Raw genomic sequence first — 18,924 nt, forward strand, 5'->3', positions numbered from 1 at the left:
TCTCTCTCTCTCGGCCTCTCTCTCTCTCTCTCGGCCTCTGTCTCTCTCTCGGCCTCTGTCTCTCTCTCTCTCGGCCTCTGTCTCTCTCTCTCTCGGCCTCTGTCTCTCTCTCTCTCGGCCTCTGTCTCTCTCTCTCGGCCTCTGTCTCTCTCTCTCGGCCTCTCTCTCTCTCTCTCGGCCTCTGTCTCTCTCGGCCTCTCTCTCTCTCTCTCTCTCTCTCGGCCTCTGTCTCTCTCTCTCTCTCTCGGCCTCTGTCTGTCTCTCTCTCTCTCTCGGCCTCTGTCTCTCTCTCTCTCTCTCTCTCTCTCGGCCTCTGTCTCTCTCTCTCTCTCTCTCGGCCTCTGTCTCTCTCTCTCTCTCTCGGCCTCTGTCTCTCTCTCTCTCTCTCTCTCTCTCTCGGCCTCTGTCTCTCTCTCTCTCTCTCTCTCTCGGCCTCTGTCTCTCTCTCTCTCTCTCTCTCGGCCTCTGTCTGTCTCTTTCTCTGTCTCTCTCGGCCTCTGTCTCTCTCTGTCTCTCTCGCCCTCTGTCTCGCTCTGTCTCGCTCTCGGCCTCTGTCTCGCTCTGTCTCTCTCTCTCGCCCTCTGTCTCGCTCTGTCTCTCTCTCTGCCTCTGTCTGTCTCTCTCTCTCTCTCTCTCGGCCTCTGTCTCTCTCTCTCTCTCTCGGCCTCTGTCTCTCTCTCTCTCTCTCTCTCTCTCTCTCGGCCTCTGTCTGTCTCTCTCGCTCTCTCGGCCTCTGTCTGTCTCTCTCTCTCTCTCTCTCTCTCTCTCGGCCTCTGTCTGTCTCTCTCTCTCTCTCTCTCGGCCTCTGTCTGTCTCTCTCTCTCTCTCTCTCTCTCTCTCTCTCTCTCTCTCGGCCTCTGTCTCTCTCTCTCTCTCTCGCCCTCTGTCTGTCTCTTTCTCGCTCTCGGCCTCTGTCTGTCTCTTTCTCTCTCTCGGCCTCTCTGTCTGTCTCTCTCTCTCTCTCTCTCTCTCTCTCTCTCTCTCTCTCTCTCTCTCTCTCTCTCTCTCTCTCTCTCTCTCGGTCGGGGTCTCGCGCTCGCGCTCTCTCTCTCTCGGTCGCGCTCGCTCGCGCTCTCTTGGGACCGGATTCTGTGTGAACCGGAAACAGAGAATGGGACCGGACAGCCTTCAGGCGGGGTTTTCGGTAAGTTGCTGCTCTGTGCTTTTCAATTCTTTGTGTCCAGGCATCTGCTGCACCGCTTTCCTTACCTGCGCCAATTTCCTTAACTCTAGGGAAGGTTTTTCAGTACAGGCCACATACGCTGACCTAATCAGAACTAGAGTAACTCTCAGCTGGCCAGAAGTGGCGTAAGTGGCTGGTTACGCCCCCTTTGGCTGAAAAAAAAACGAACTTAAAAAATTTGTAACTAACTGAGTTACGCTGGTGTAAATTGATTGGGAAAACTGGGGATTTTTAAGTTCGGCCAGAAAAAGCAGCCTGCTCAAAAAAAACTGGTGCAAATACTGGGGAAAATTGAGCCCTAAATGTGGTGAGGTTTCTGCCTCGACCAACTTTTCAGACCGTGTTCCAGACCCCCCACCACCCTCTGGCGGGGAAATTTCCCCTCAAAACCCCTTTTAAACCTCCAACCAGTTACTTTAAATCTATGAACCCTGGTTGTTGAGCTCTCTGCTAAGTGAAATAGGTCATTCCAATCTACTCTATCCAGGCCCTTCATAATTATGTACAACGACAAATCCATACACAATAACTTGTATCTTTTACAATGTAAAAGGGGTCCTGTAGAACCAAAGCTATCACATTAGCTTCTTTCTCTGCTTTAACTGTAAATTAGTTTCTGAAGATGGATTTAGGGTTAAAACTCTCTCATTTCAACTCCACATATATAAGGAAACTGTTCATATATTTCAGATTACATACTTAAGGTAAATGTCGCAACCAAATTACACTTTAATGAAGCACAGTTTCAATAGTATGATGTTATCAGTATAGTACTTCTGTTTAGTTAACATGTTGGTAAAGCATTAGTGTGAAATATAACCCTGAAATAATACAAAGCCATATACTAAGTTAAATCAGTATCCTCCTAGTTAGCCAAGTGTTAAATGTTAGGAACCTGAAAATACTAAATTTACCAAACTCTAATAATGCAGGAAAAGACTAATAATGACTCTGCTAGTGAGTGTCTTTGGGCCTCTTAATAAGTGAGCTAGGTGTGAAAAGAGAGGTAGACAGCATATTTACACCACAGGATCTAGTCAAACCATATGCTTGATTTTTTTTTTAAATGTGGCATGGGAGGGCGGGGGCAGGTGGGGGGTGGTTGGTGATAACGGAAAAAGCGAAGCAGACCTAACACAAGGACCATTTTAATAATCTGTATATGAGGAAACTTCACCTAGTCTCAATTATGCTAATCTTGTTATTATATACACAAACTGAACTGACTTAATATTGCTGTTCAGTTTTGATTTGGGTAATACGTGACATATTTTAATTTGGCTGTATTATTTTGAAAATAAGTTGCAGTTTAGGTACTCTTTTTAATAGATTACATCTCTGAAGAGAGCATACTTCACTGTTACCACAACTTGTAAGATTTATTCAGTTTAGAATGATGCTGTACCCTCCAGCCTTTTAAATCAAATGTGTTGGAATGCACACTGCTTTCTTTCACTCCTACTTGAATGGGCCCTTAGTATTTCACACCAAGGTGTCCTTCAGGGTGCTGGGTCAGGCTACCAAAACAGCTTCTATGAAGGGATTAGAACCAATTAACATCTTTGTACACAAAAGCTGCTGGCAGCTGAACAGGCGGCCTTGTGACCTGCTCAGGAGCTGCATGTTAAACAGGGGGTTGTGTACTTGAGCTCAAGTGGGGAAGGGGTGGAGAGAGTTTTTATTTATAATTGAAATGGTGCTTCCTGATGGATTATGGAAAAAAAAACTTGTACTGAATTAAATTGTGCAAAGAGTCTAAACTCAATCTAATTTCAAAATACTTTCTTTTTAAACATGGCATTAAAGAGGACACTTTGCACAAGCTAATCCAATTTAATAATCTACTTGGAAAATTATATTTTTTTCATTACATTAAATATATTTCAAATTTTATTTGAAAAAGAATTGTATAATTGTGTCAGTGATGCCTTGACTGCAAAATATTGAAATTACAGTATTGAGTTTCTTTCTGGCTTTATTTGATTCAAATGTTTTGTTTTCCAGACAGTTGGATCAATTACTGTACTGAGCAGTGTAACTCGATCCAAAAACATGTATTTAACTATCTCAATTGTGTAGTTGAATGTAACAAATACACCATTCAATTACCTGAAATTAAGTTTATTGCTAGAAATGGTACCTCTTCCCTATTTGCCGCAATACCTGGTTAACTTCCCCCCCCCCCCCCCCCCCCTCCGTTAGTCATTGTTTAAGTTTAATTGTCCATTATTGAGTGGTTATACTGAAGATCTCTACACTGGCAAATTGTTACTTGGGGGGGAAAAAAATGTCCAAAGTGGACTAGGAAGAATGCTATAAAGATGAAGGATCCACTTGAGATGATTAACCTGAAGCTTTTGAAAAATTATCTATTAATAGAATTAAATGTCTGTTTAGGACTGTTTACAGTAGATTTAGCAATATTACTTTACCAGCAAGTAACTGGGCAGATTGTCTGGTTCAAGAATATATCTTGGTTTTAATTATTTTGCAACTTCTAAATGGAAACTAGAAATACTGTAGTTGATTGCAACACTGTTAGTTTTCATGCTTGAGCAGTTTGCCTTGCCTCTCCCGATGTTTGCTTATTAGTGAATGAAATGCAGGTGTGTGGGAAACAGCAAGCGGACATTGACAGGTTTATTCTGTTGGTTGCAGCCTAATTAGTTGCATAGTGGATGCACCCCGCTAAGCTTTAGTGCACTGCAGTAGAGCTGGTCTGTTCTAATTTCCTTGCAGCTTTGATATCGGTGAAGAGATTGACGGATTACACAAAAAGCAAAGCGTGATAGAGGCCTATCGAAACAATGCAGTCCTTACTTCAGCCACCACAGATGTGAGAGAAGGCTGATCAGAAACAAATGTCAAACATAGTCAAATTGTCTCCTGTGTCTGCATGGGTAATATTTTCCCATGTAAAGGAAAAAGGGCAAGGTAATAGCCTGTGTCTCCCTTTATTTCTTAGTCACCTGACAGTACTGTCCAAAATTGCAGTTAAATACTAATAAGGCAATTTTGCACACTTTGGTAATGTATCAAAATCATGCTGCAAAAAATGTGCTTTTCTTACAACTTGATGAGACTCAGTGATAATTGACCACCCGTACAACAGTAATGCCATTGTGCCTAGTCCATCAAATGGTGATTCTGTTAATATTTTGGGGCTTGACCAGCAATTGAAGTATTCTACAGATCTTAATTTTCATTCAACTTGATTAAAAATAAGCTCTGTAACTATGCTGATTTGGAAGGGGAATCCCTTAGTAAACAGAACAGCAACAGCACATGGATTTCAAAAAACTAGATTTATAGAGAAGTGGAATGTTTGTGTTTTTGTCTTGCATTAAAAGACAGTGAAAATGTAAAACTCGTGTCCATGACTTGTCTATATTTGCATCAACTGCATTTAGTTTTACTTGCAATCTAACACTTATAAAATCATTAGTAATCTGTTGCTTATTATATTGTATATTTTGCATTGAATTTGATGAGTAAATTTCTGAATAAAGCTTTAATTCTACTTTGAATTTTATTTTTAATAGCCTATAAAACTGTGTCTGGTGTTAATGGACCATTGGTGATCTTGGACCAAGTAAAGGTATTTATCACTCTGATCCTGAATGCCAACCATATGTATAATTTTGAATCCTAACAAAATAATAACTCAAATGTTTTGCCAAGAAAGATTGTGCTGATAGGATTTCAATAGAGTGCTTATAAAACAACAACTAATTAGCACCTCTGTCCATTCAATCAGTTTTACTGCCGTTGAATCTAAATTTAGAATCTCAAGTAAAATGTGCTTTTTCATCTGAAGTTATATGGTGCTGAGCAATAAAAATGCAAATAACTAATGAACATGTTTGAATCCGCATGCGTTCAAGTGTTGTGTTTAGAGTAGGAAATCTGTGGGAATGAGATGAAATGGGGCTGGCAAGATCCAGTAATGAGTGCTGGCACTTAGAAAAACCAGAACAGCAGCAACTCATAACCAATCTAGGTGAAATTCTCTTTTGGTCTAAATTTCACATGAGCAACTTTTCCAAGAAGATATTATAGTTTAGTTATACAGTCTGCAGCACTATATAAATACTTTTAACCCTTGTAGAAATGGATTGGGATTATTGAATGTTAATATTGGATTAAAACTGTTTGGAGGAGGTATGTATTTTTTCTGGATTTATATACATTCTCAGCTAAAACACTAAAGGATCTCTGTTTGCGGTTAGTTTCCAAGGTATGCAGAGATTGTCCATCTGACTCTTCCTGATGGCTCCATCCGAAGTGGACAGGTTCTGGAAGTTAGTGGCAGTAAGGCTGTAGTACAGGTAAGGGTTTGTATTGAAATTGTATAATGTTGAAATGAATGCTCAATAAATTGACTGCCAGATGTAACTGAATCATCTGATTATCTGAAAGCTTTATTTTGCTACACTAAAGTTCTCAACAACTGGTTTGGAAAATGAAATATTGAAGAGCTTAAGATTTCTCCTAAAATGTAAATATCTCCATAATATAAAATCTTAGTTTTGAAGTAGAAATCCAATGACTTGTGTAAAATAATACTTGTGGTGATCTAATTTTGTGGTGTGTATTTGCTTCCAAGCTTAATACAAAGTAGGAATAAGGAAAGGGCAGTTCAACTCGTCCAGTTGGCTTTGCTCTTTCCAAGTAGATGCAATAGATCTGTAAAACCTCTTAATCTCCCTTCTGTGTTGGTACTAAACCTGTTTCCTGTTGAATTAGGAATATACCTGTTCCTTTTTAAATATTTTAGCAGCATTTGATGCTGTCTTCCTAATATCCGAGTTCATGAGTGGGAGAAGAAAGTTACTCTGAAGTTGGATTCACTTTTTTTCTGCTTGTCTAGTTTTGCTTGAAGAATTTATCTATATTTAACATTCTTTTTCTAACTTAAAGTACAGTTCTTATTTCAACCATCTTTATAGTGATAGGGGATTCGATGGTGAGGGGAATAGATAGGCGTTTCTGCGGACGCAACCGAGACTCCAGGATGGTATGTTGCCTCCCTGGTGCAAGGGTCAAGGATGTCTCGGAGCGGGTGCAGGACATTCTGAAATGGGAGGGAGAACAGCCAGTTGTCGTGGTGCACATTGGTACCAACGACATAGGTAAAAAAAGGGATGAGGTTTTTTTAAAAAAGGAGGGAGAGAGAAAGCAGGGAATTATAGACCGGTCAGCCTGACCTCAGTAGTGGGTAAAATGATGGAATCAATTATTAAGGATGTCATAGCAGCGCATTTGGAAAATGGTGACATGATAGGTCCAAGTCAGCATGGATTTGTAAAAGGGAGATCATGCTTGACAAATCTTCTGGAATTTTTTGAGGATGTTTCCAATAAAGTGGACAAAGGAGTACCAGTTGATGTGGTATATTTGGACTTTCAGAAGGCTTTCGACAAGGTCCCACACAGGAGATTAATGTGCAAAGTTAAAGCACATGGGATTGGGGGTAGTGTGCTGACGTGGATTGAGAACTGGTTGTCAGACAGGAAGCAAAGAGTAGGAGTAAATGGGTACTTTTCGGAATGGCAGGCAGTGACTAGTGGGGTACCGCAGGGTTCTGTACTGGGGCCCCAGCTGTTTACATTATACATTAATGATTTAGACGAAGGGATTAAATGTAGTATCTCCAAATTTGCGGATGACACTAAGTTGGGTGGCAGTGTGAGCTGCGAGGAGGATGCTATGAGGCTACAGAGTGACTTGGATAGGTTAGGTGAGTGGGCAAATGCGTGGCAGATGAAGTATAATGTGGATAAATGTGAGGTTATCCACTTTGGTGGTAAAAACAGAGAGACAGACTATTATCTGAATGGTGACAGATTAGGAAAAGGGAAGGTGCAACGAGACCTGGGTGTCATGGTACATCAGTCATTGAAGGTTGGCATGCAGGTACAGCAGGCGGTTAAGAAAGCAAATGGCATGTTGGCCTTCATAGCGAGGGGATTTGAGTACAGGGGCAGGGAGGTGTTGCTACAGTTGTACAGGGCCTTGGTGAGGCCACACCTGGAGTATTGTGTACAGTTTTGGTCTCCTAACTTGAGGAAGGACATACTTGCTGTTGAGGGAGTGCAGCGAAGATTCACCAGACTGATTCCCGGGATGGTGGGACTGACCTATCAAGAAAGACTGAATCAACTGGGCTTGTATTCACTGGAGTTCAGAAGAGTGAGAGGGGACCTCATAGAAACGTTTAAAATTCTGACGGGTTTGGACAGGTTGGATGCAGGAAGAATGTTCCCAATGTTGGGGAAGTCCAGAACCAGGGGTCACAGTCTAAGGATAAGGGGTAAGCCATTTAGGACCGAGATAAGGAGAAACTTCTTCACCCAGAGAGTGGTGAACCTGTGGAATTCTCTACCACGGGAAGTAGTTGAGGCCAATTCACTAAATATATTCAAAAGGGAGTTAGATGAAGTCCTTACTACTCGGGGGATCAAGGGGTATGGCGTGAAAGCAGGAAGTGGGTACTGAAGTTTCATGTTCAGCCATGAACTCGTTGAATGGCGGTGCAGGCTAGAAGGGCTGAATGGCCTGCTCCTGCACCTATTTTCTATGTTTCTATAGCGTAAAGATTCTAAAAAAGAAAACTTTCAACCGTTTTATCCTTTTACTGCTTCATGTCTTGTAGAAATGCCATCGCCAAATAAATGTTTTTGTCCAGCCTTTTCTCGAGGCACAGATTTATGCTGGCATGTGATCCCATAGGCACCTTATTAATTGGGTCACATATCATGAATCTGGACAGTCGGTGCAAGCTGGCTATTCAAATGTGGGTTGAAGCCATAGAGCCAAGGCCAATACACAATTTTCAACAGGGTAACTGCTGATTCCAGTAGATGTTCTGACCAATTTTTATCCCTAATTTGGGGTTCTGAGTGTTGCCATCACTGCTCTTGAAGAGACCAGCTAGATCATCATTGATGAAGGGTTGAACCTGAAATCCTCCTGGTCTGCATGGATTAGTTTTACGGCACGTTCACTAGGCGATTGGGGAGCCCATCAATGCAATTTGGTGCCAGCATCCATTCCTTGGATGTGTTCTTGATTTGTCTGTACACTCCCATTATTTTGCATTGTTGAATGCTGCTGCACTGTGCAGCAGAGTGTTGACCTCAAATTCAAACATCACAACCAAATCTGTTCTGCAAGATATAAAGCAAATCTACCTGCACTCTCTTTCAATGCTGATCTAAATTTCTTCAGCTGTATCTTCAGGGCAGAGCCTGCAACTATCTTGCCCGGACACTACAAAAAGCTACATCAATCTCTGCCTTCAAATTCGTTAGTAATAACTACCCCATGGATAGTAGCTCCGAGCACTTTTTTCTATTTGTATGTGGATCCAATCCCCAACTGTGAAGCATCTTTGAATGTTTGGCAACATTAGAAGTGCAGTATAAATATGAGTGATGAAAATTCAATACATCCCTCCCCTCTCGCTCGCTCTCTTTAACGCCTCCACCCCCCCCCCCCAAAAAAAAACTTGCTCGCGCTCTCCCATGGATGATTTCTAAATCTCTGACATTAAATTGACAGCAAGACCAATTCTTTTAAAACTACTTGGAATAGTTTATTAAACACACAAACATGCACATCAATCAGAGAAACAGTAGTCGTCAGCTATCCTACGGATCTATTTAGTTACAACAGGTACAGTGATGTTACAATAATGATTTATAAAAAGATATCATCATCAGAGGCAGTCCCTTGAAATTGAGGAAGACTTGCTTCCACTCTAAGTGAGTTCTCAGGTGACTACTGTCCAATACAGGAATTTGTCTGTCCCACCTGTGACAGACTGTCGTTGAAGGAAAGGGTGGGTATGGAGTCATGATTCAATAGTCTTTTGGCTGCCGTAATTGTGGTGTTGGGGTGGCAGGGGAATACTTCAATCCAATTAGAGAATTGATCCATCACCATGAGGGCATGCTGAAAATTGTCTTGCACCTGTGGAAGTGTTCCAATGGAGTCTATCTGGAGGTGGGGCATGCTTTGAAGCAAGGCTCGGTTAGTGCATGTGGGAGGATTGTGCTGCAGGCACGGTAGGCATCATGCCATATATTGGTTGATTGTTTCCCTCATGGAAGGCCACCAAGCTGTGGATGCCACCTTATCAAAGGTTATCAGGGCCGAATAGTGCCCTGCTGTGTGGGGTGGGAGTGAAAGAAGGAGAGCAGTTCTTGGCCCATCTCTGGTGGAACATACACCACCGGGCAGGCGTTTGGCTTTCTTTTGAACATCAGCAACTGCTCATCTGAGTCAGGGGCAGTGACTAGTATGGTATTAGGAGCCCAGGCTGTCAGTTGAGGAAGGGGTCTGCCTTCCTCGTGCCAGGCACTTACAACAGCATGTAGCCAGTATTGCTGCTGCAGGGATTTTAAATCTAGGTGATCTGTTGGGGAGGCCTTGCTAACAGCATTGCAGGGCTCAACAACTATATCCTCTATCTCCCCATCAATCGCAGCGTCCTTGGCTTCTCTATCTGCTCTGGAATTTCCCTCACTATGTGGACCCCCTTTCCCATGGGCCGCTACCTTTCCTATGAAGCAGGGCTGGCATTGCTGTTTAAGGTATGACCAGAGCAGGCATGACCAAGGCCATATCGTCTATTGTACGATCGTCATTTTTCGTGGTATAGGGGCAACGAGAGCATGGTGTTTATAGCATAGGCACTATCGAACCAAATATTCACAGGTCTATCTGAGGTTTCCTTCACAGCAGTTAGAAGTGCGCCGATTTCTGCATATTGTGAAGACTGTCTGTTGGATCTTCACTTGATGGTTCTTTCTGGCAATATCACAGCATACCCGGTGCGAGGGGGGCGGGATCCCTCGATGTGATATGAGGACCCATCGATGTAGACATCAGGGGCACCCTATATGGGCTCTTTCTGCACAGGATCGGTCTTAAAATTAATCTCGGGTAACGGACATTCATGCAGGTTCCCCACATAGTTCAGAAATTGTGGCAGCAGGGTTTGGAAGTGGTATTAATGTCGCTTTCCATAAATTCCAATATCCATTTGCTGAGGCGCTGCAAGGAAACTAGCAAATAGAAATCTACAGCGCAGAAGGGGCCCATCATGTCCGGGCCGGCTGACAAAGAACCACACGGCCCTCGGTCAGCAGCCCTGAAGTTACATATAAACCTATGAACAATGAACAAAGGTGGAAAGGTAAAGAGCACCCAGCCCAACTAGTCGGCCCCACACAACAGCAATACCCTTTGCACTAAAACATTCAACACTCCACCCCAACCGGAGCCATGTGATCTCCTGGGAGAGGCAAAAACCAGATTAAAAACCTAGGGCAATTGGGGGGGAAAAAAAATCTGGGAAAATTCCTCTCTGACCCACCCAGGCGATCAAAACTAGTCCAGGAGATCACCCTGGCCGTATTCGATTCGCTGCAATACTTAAACCATCGTATCTGCGCCAGCCAACAAGAGGTTATCCAGTCTAATCCCACTTACCAGCTCTAGGTCCGTAACTCTGCTGGTTACGGCACTTCAAGTGCCCATCCAAGCACCTTTTTAAATGTGGTGAGGGTTTCTGCATCCACCACCCTTCTAGGCGGTGAGTTCCAGACCCCTATAACCCTCTGTGTGAAGAAGCCTCCCCTAAAATCCCCTCTGAATCTTCCATCAACCACCTTAAAACTATGCCCCCTCATAATTGACCCCTCCACCAAGGGAAATTGGCCCTTGCTATCCACTATATCCAGGCCCCTCAATTTTGTACACCTCAATGAGGTCTCCCTTCAACCTCCTCTGTTCCAATGAGAACAAACCCAGCCTATCCAATCTGTCCTCATAACTAAGATTCTTTTCCAGGCAGCATCCAAGTAAATCTCCTCTGCACCCCCTCTAGTGCAATCACGTCCTTCGTGTAATTCGGCGACCAGAACTGCACGCAGTACTCCAGCTGTGGCCTAACCAGAGTATTATACAATTTAAGCAAAACCTCCCTGCTCTTGTATTCTATGCCTCGGCCAATAAAGGCAAGCATTCCGTATGCCTTGTTAACCACCTTATCCACCTGGCCTGCTACTTTCAGGGATCTGTGGACAAGCACTCCAAGGTCCCTTTGTTCATCGATACTTTTAAGTGGCCTACCGCTTAATGTGTATACCCTTTTATTATTAGCCCTTCCAAAGTGCAATAGCTCACACTTCTCCGAATTAAATTCCATTTGCCACTGCTCTGCCCACCTGACCAGTAGATTGATATCCTCCTGCAATCCATGACTTTCTTCTTCATCAATCATGCAGCCAATTTTAGTATCATCTTCAAATTTCTTAATACTCCCTAGATTCAAATATCATCATCATAGGTAGTCCCTAGAAATCAAGGAAGACTTGCTTCCACTCCAAAAATGAGTTCTTAGGTGACTGAACAGTCCAATACGGGAATTACAGTCTCTGTCACAGGTGGGACAGACAGTCGTTGAAGGAAAGGGTGGGACTGGTTTGCCGCATGCCCCTTTCACTGCTTGCGCTGGGCTTCTGCATGCCCCCGGCGATGAGACTCGAGGTGCTCAGCGCCCTCCCGGATTCATTTCCTCCACCTAGGGCGGTCTTTAGCCAGGGACTCCCAAGTGTCAGGGATGCTGCACTTTATCAAGGAGGCTTTGAGGGTGTCCTTGAAACATTTCCTCTGCCCATCTTGGACCCGCCTGCCGTGTAGGTGTTCCGAATAGAGCGCTTGCTTTGGGAGTCTCGATGCTGGGGATGTTGGCCTGGTCAAGGAAGCTAAAGTTGATGCGTCTGTCCTCCCAGTGGATTTGCAGGATCTTGTGGAGACATCGTTGGTGGTATTTCTCCAGCGATTTGTGTGTCTTCTGAATATGGTCCGCGTCTCAGCCATACAGGAGGGCAGATTTGAGGTCCTGATCTTCGAACACACTTTTCCTCAGGCGGCCGAAGGTTGCGCTGGCGCACTGGAGGCGGTGTTGAATCTCGTTGTCTATGTCTGCCCTTGCTGGTAATAGGCTCCCGAGGTATGGAAAGTGGCCCACTTTGTCCAGGGTCGCACCATGACTGGGGGGCAGTGTTGTGTGGCGGGGACAGACTGGTGGAGGTCCTTTGTCTTACGGATGTTTAGTGTAAGGCCCATGCTTTCATACGCCTCGGTGAAGATGTTGACTATGACTTGGAGTTCAGTCTCTGTGCGCAGACGCTTGCTCGACAACAGAGGTTGGGACGGTCTTGGGTCTGGGCTGGAGACGCCGAAAGTTGAACAGGTTCCCACTGGTTCTGTAGTTTAGTTCCACTCCAGCGGGGAGCTTGTTGCGTGTGAGGTGGAGCATTGCAGCGAGGAAGATTGAGAAGAAGGTTGGTGCGATGACTCATCCCTGCTTGACCCCTGTCTGGACGTGGATTGGGTCTGTAATGGAATCCGTTGGTCAGGATCACTGCTTGCATGTCGTTGTGGAGCAGGCAGAGGATGGTGACAACGTTTCGGGACAGCCAAAACGGAGGAGGATGCTCCGTAGCCCCTCACAGTTGACAGTGTAAGGCTTTTGTAAAGTCAAAGAAGGCCATGTACAAGGGTTGCTGCTGTTTTCTTGCAGCTGTCGCGCTCTCAAAATCATGTCCGTTGTACCCCGAAGAGGACAAAATCCGCACTGTGACTCCGGGAGGAGCTCCTTAGCCACAGGGAGAAGACGGTTGAGGAGGATTCTAGCGATGACTTTCCCAGTGGTTGATAACTGGGAGATGCCTCTGTAGTTGCCGCAGTCGGACTTGTCCCCTTTTTTAAAGATGGTCACGATTACTGCATCTCTTGAGATCTCCCGGGCATGCTCTCTACCCTCCAGATGAGAGATGAGGTCATATATTTGTGCCAATAGTGCCTCTCCGCCATAGTTTAGTGCCTCAGCGGGGATTCAAATCTAGATCATTGATGTATACCACAAAAAGCAAGAGACCCAGTACTGAGCCCTGTGGAACCCCACTGGAAACAACCTTCCCGTCACAAAAACATCCATCAACCATTACCCTTTGCTTCCTACCTCTAAGCCAATTTTGGATCCAACTTGCCAATTTTGGATCCAACTTGCCACTTTGCCAAGTCTACCATGTGGGACCTTATCAAAAGCTTTGCTAAAGTCCATATACACTACATTGCATGCACTACCCTCATCGACCCTCCTGGTTACCTCCTCAAAAAACTCAATCAGGTTAGTCAAACACGATCTTCCCTTAACAAATCCGTAGTGACTGTCCTTAATAAATCTCCAGGTTTCAAGAGTAGTCTCAGAGGTGTGTCCCCGCTGTGCAGGATTGTAGCCTGTAACCCAGTAATAAAAGTAAAGCAATGTACCGTCCAGAAGATGGCCAGTAGGTGGCACTCACTTGCGGTATACATGTTTTCTGTCCTCTGCAGGATCCGAGACGCATATGCAATTGGCTGTAGTTGATCAGCTTGCGTTTGGCACAAACTGCAGTGAGGCTTTGTTCTATGACCCCGGCCCCTAAATGAAAGGGCTGCGTGGGATCAGACATGCGGCCTGTATCACTGCAGTTTTTAATTTAGCCACGGACTGGGTGTGAGCATCAGTCCATGCCGGGCGTATGCCATCACCCTGCAGTTTTACTGAATTAGTTTTGCCACAGCTTCATTTTCGCTCCCCAGTCATACTCCGATGGCTTTTTGATAGAAATTTCAGATGCTCACTCAGTTTTTGCTATCACTCGCATTATATCTCAATCCCATCCAAACACAGTCCCAATTATCATCTATTACTGCACCATACTGATCCAACACATCGGTCCTTACAATTTCCCTTCCGTCGGGAGCGGTCATCAGCATTGGTGCTTGGGACCTTACAGGTGAGGCCTCCCAACTGAAGTTCAGTGGCCTTTCCTGTATATGCGGTGGTTGTATCACCATTAAATCTTTGCCCGCCTCTGCATGTCATTCAGAGTATGGGATGTGGATGATGCTGATGACTGAGCCAATATCGATAAGCATAATCTGCTGCCAACCCCCTTTTTAAGACAACAAGGACTACTAGTCTGCCGCTACCGTCATGTCGGAACCCCACTTCTGACCAATCTTTGGGGGCTGGACCCTGTCATAGGGTGGATCCTTGAAGTGGTCTCTCTTATGAGTATGTATCGATGATTGCATGCACCGGTAAATGATTTTGCAACCCCCCCCCCCCCACCCAGTGGCAGTATGGGTTTGTATGAGGGTTATCAACTGTTCCAATTGTTGATCTGTCCCAGAGAGCTTTGGATTCTTCCCTCAGGAGGTACCTATGCATTGCACCATGATCCGGTGCCCGTCTGGGACTGCTGCAGTCTTTTGCTAGGTGGCCAACCTTCTTGCAATTAAAGCTCTGCCCCTTAAAGGGGTAACACCTAGATCCCTCCACTCTTGACACTGGGTTATTTGTGGTGGGTGGTGACTTCACCTTTAACTGGTCTTTTGCCACCTCCCAGGCTATTTGAGCGCTGGTTTTTATATCTGTCCACTGATTGGTGGGCCTCATGGCTCTGCCCATTATGGTTTGAACTAAAGAGTGGAGTTGGGTCAGGAACATCGACTTAAATTCTTCCTGATTCTTTCCAACTGCAGTATTTGCAGGGGCCTGTTTCTGGGTATGTTCATAGATATCGTACAGGCGATTACTGAAGGCTCTAGGGGTCTCTTCTGGGCACTGCTTGGTCTGATTAAGCAGAGCCACTAAGTTTAAGTTTTGGATCCCTAAATGGTTTAGGATCTCGGTCATAACTGCATCAGCCGCTGTGCCAGGCTGGAGGACTGCGTCTGGCAGATTGTCTTTTTGGGAAGTGGAACAGGCCAAGAGGAGGACTCGTGTTAAGTCTCTCTCTTCTAACTCAGGGTGACTTCTCCTGAAATTTGCCCACCTCCTATTAACTCCCAGTAGATCGTCTCCTTCATTAGTGGGCCCCAACTCGTGGCTACCCGCTGTGGTGTCAGCACCAGATATGGGCCGTGAGCCGGTATGGTTACTGGTGATGTGACCATGCGCATTACGTTGTAAAGAACTGGTTACTACTACGCTTGGCTCTTGTGTCTCCAAAGCATCCCATCCTAGACCACCACCCTGCCTTCCTCTTCCCAATCTGTCTCCCCCTTGTCCCCTTCTGTTGTCTCTGTTATGGCTCCCTGTGTTACTGCGGATACCAGGGCTTGCTACTCCCCCAACTTACTTTTTAGCCTCGCTATTTCTAGTTGGCACCGGGAGTGATCTGCCTCCCTATGTGGCTTCTTAATTACTTCCCTTAATGCCCCTCCCCTGCATCTTCTACCTCCTGCCGGAGCCCCAAGTTTTCAAAATTATATATTTTTTTAACTCTTAATTTGTTTTCATTTGCTTCAACGACCGCTGCTGTGACATTTAAATTTGAGAGGCTTTGTTGCTGTAGCAATGAAGCTGCCTGTTCGGCCCCTCTTTCTAATTGCCGAATAGATCAATTTCTTGCCTCAAATGCTGTATTTCTCCCTCTTTTAACTGCCGAATAAGTTGAAAGCCGCCTTCCTTTTGTTGTTTTATACTTTGAATCTATTTTTCTTTTAGTCTAGCCTCTTTTACTTGCAATTCTTTTAATTTAAGGGAAGTGATGCAAGATTTTTGATTCTCTTACATCCTGTCACATTAATTCCTCATCTCTCCAAGCGCAGTAATGTGCACTGAATGCCAAGAAACTGTGTGCCCATTTTGGCCTTGGTACCCCTTGATTTACTTTCTCCTGGATAAATGCCACGAGCTCCCCAAAGGACGCATGTTGGCCTTTACGGAAGTGCGGTGCCTATGCTTGTATGTCCTTTATGGATATCTTTTTGTATACTTTCTCCTGATAGACTACCTCTGCATCTTTTGCTGGCTTTCTGTACATGACCGATCCCTTCACCCTGTGTCTTTTGAATTTAACTACTGATGTGTCCCCACATAAACAGCTCCAACTATCGAGATGACTGCTCCTTAAGATGCAACTTCTCCCGATCCGTTTAAAAGTTTCTAATTTAAACTTTGCAACACAGGTTAGAATTGGAACTCTCGAGATCTCCAATTGTTCAAAACAATGTTCAAAAGCTGTCTCGCCAGATCCCGGAAGAGCCCCTAATTTTGTAAGATTTCTAAATCTCTGGCACTAAATTGACAGCAAGACTGATTCTTTTAAAACAATTTGGAATCTTTTATTAAACACACAAACATGTACATCTATCAGAGAAACAGCAGTCTTCAGCTATTCTACGGATCTACTTAGTTACAACAGAATTTATAAAAAGGTATACTTCACTTCCCTCTAGTAAAGCACACAGCTTGCTTCTTGGTCCATAGAGGAAGGTCCTGCTTTTGCTGTGTGCTTAAGAAAAGAGAGACCCAGCAATCTTTGGCTTGACTTTTTATATACCTTAAGTCCATTGTTCATCAGTGTTGTTTCCAGGGCTGTTCCTAATTGGCTTCTCCTCATATGGGTGTGTACATCCGGGTGGTTTTGTGTGTGTGTGTACACGCAGGTGGTCTACAGGGCTGTAGTAATACCCATCCTCCTGTATGGCTGAGACATGGACCATGTACAGTAGACACCAAGTCGCTGGAGAAATACCACCAACGCTGTCTCCGCAAGATCCTACAAATCCCCTGGGAGGACAGACGCACCAACATTAGCGTCCTCGACCAGGCTAGCATCCTTAGCATTGAAGCACTGACCACACTTGATCAGCTCTGCTGGGCAGGCCACATTGTCCGCATACCAGACACGAGACCCTCAAAGCAAGCGCTCTACTCTGAACTCCTTCATGGCAAACAAACCAAAGGTGAGCAGAGGAAACGTTACAAGGATACCCTGAAAGCCTCCCTGATGAAGTGCAACATTCCCACTGACACCTGGGAGTCCTTGGCCAAAAACCGCCGCTAAGTGGAGGAAGTGCATCCGGGAGGGCGCTGAGCACCTCGAGTCTCAAAGTCGAAAGCGTGCAGAAATCAAGGGCAGGCAGCGGAAAGAGCGTGCGGCAAACCTGTCCCACCCTCCCTTACCCTCAATGATACTCTGTCCCACCTGTGACAGGGTCTGTGGTTCTCTTATTGGACTGTTCAGCCACCTAAGGTCTCATTTTAAGAATGGAAGCAAGCCTTTCTCGGTTCCGAGGGACTGCCTATGATGATGATGGTTTTGTGTGTGTGTGTATAGACACGTGGGTGGTTTTGTGTGTGATGGGGAACTTGCAGCTGGTGTTGCCATGCACCTGCTGCCCTTGTCCTTCTAAGGTGGTAGAGGCTGCAGGTTTGGAAGGTGCTATCGAACAAACCTTGGCGAGTTGCTATAGTGCATCTTGTAGATGGGGCACACTGCAGCCACGGTATGCCAGTGGTGGGGGAAGTGAAACTTAAGGTGGTGATTGGATGCCAATCAAGCGGGCTGCTTTGTTCTGGATGGCATCGAGCTCCTTGAGTGTTGTTGGAGTTGCACTCATCCATGCAAGTGGAGAGTATTCCATCATACTCCTGACTTGTGGCTTATAGGTGGTGGAATAGCTTTGGGGAGTTGGGAGGTGAGACACTCGCCACAAAATACCCAACCTGTGACCTCTTGTTGTCACAGTATTTGTGTGAATTTAAAACCTGTTTTAAGCAGTGCCTTTTGGTAACCTGTTCCAGAGATATTTGGTGGTGAAAGACAGATGCAAATTAATTTTAATATTTTAAGATTTATATAATTTTTGGCCTTTGTTTAAAAAAAATGCAATCTGAATGGATTGATAGTAAAGAGAAAGACATGCAACAATTTATTTTTTCTATATGCATACCTGTAAAGATGAAAGAAAAATACTAATTGGGTCATAGAAAATAAATCAAAACACTTCACTATCCCGGTGGGGGGTGTCTTGCTAACTGCTTTCAGATCCTTTCATGGGAGATGAGCTACTTTCTGACTTCTCACCCCAGCAGCCACCTCCCTTTGCAACAAAAAAAACACTTTATTCACCATGAATAATCCCATGGTAGATTTTACATTTTGTTTTTGAGATGGTAAAGAATATGTAACGAGTACCATTTTCACATAGCTATAATTATATAGCCAGCTTTATTCAACACCTTTTATTCCCCTTCCATGGGAATAGGCATACGCCATTCAGCCCCTTGAAACTCTTCCGCCATTCAATGAGATCATGACTCCATCCTCCTACCTTGGCTCCATCTTCCTTAATGCCCTTGATCTCCGATTTAAATTTATTAATTGAGCGAGCATCTATTTTTTTTTGTGGGAGGGAATTTCACACTTCTACCACCTTTTGTCTGATTGGCCTGGCTCTGATTTTGAAGTTCTGTCCCCTTGTCCGAGACTCCTCCCCACCTACCAATTCCTTTCAAAATTCTAAAAAAAAATCTCAATTGAATCACTCCTTCACCTTTCATATTCTAGGGAATACAAGCATAGTTCATGTAATCTTTCCTCATAATCTAACCCTTGGATACCTGGTAACATTGTGGTGAAGAATAGCAGAGAATTTGTGGCATTTTAAATGTATTACCATGTCTTTTTCATCTTGTACAGGTGTTTGAAGGGACATCAGGTATTGATGCAAAGAAAACAGCGTGCGAATTTACAGGAGATATACTTCGCACCCCTGTGTCCGAGGATATGCTTGGTAAGTATATTCTAGTCTCCATAGGATGCTGACCTGCCAGGAGCCTTAATACAACGATGGAATTACTGACTTATATTATAAAATAATCA

The 18,924-nt window shown here is 44.5% G+C and overlaps 1 protein-coding gene across 1 annotated transcript in view; it reads left to right on the plus strand.

The window, feature by feature from the left end:
* LOC139260239 (V-type proton ATPase subunit B, brain isoform-like) overlaps positions 1 to 18,924 on the plus strand; it is a 105,058-nt gene that overhangs the window by 27,431 nt on the left and 58,703 nt on the right. The window contains exons 2-4 of the mRNA XM_070876565.1: positions 4,726 to 4,781; positions 5,413 to 5,511; positions 18,742 to 18,835. Of these exons, the coding sequence (XP_070732666.1) occupies positions 4,726 to 4,781; positions 5,413 to 5,511; positions 18,742 to 18,835 (249 nt within the window). The remainder of the gene's footprint in view (positions 1 to 4,725; positions 4,782 to 5,412; positions 5,512 to 18,741; positions 18,836 to 18,924) is intronic.

This window comes from Pristiophorus japonicus, chromosome 3 (assembly GCF_044704955.1).
Source record: "Pristiophorus japonicus isolate sPriJap1 chromosome 3, sPriJap1.hap1, whole genome shotgun sequence".
NCBI classification, from domain to species: Eukaryota; Metazoa; Chordata; class Chondrichthyes; family Pristiophoridae; genus Pristiophorus; species Pristiophorus japonicus.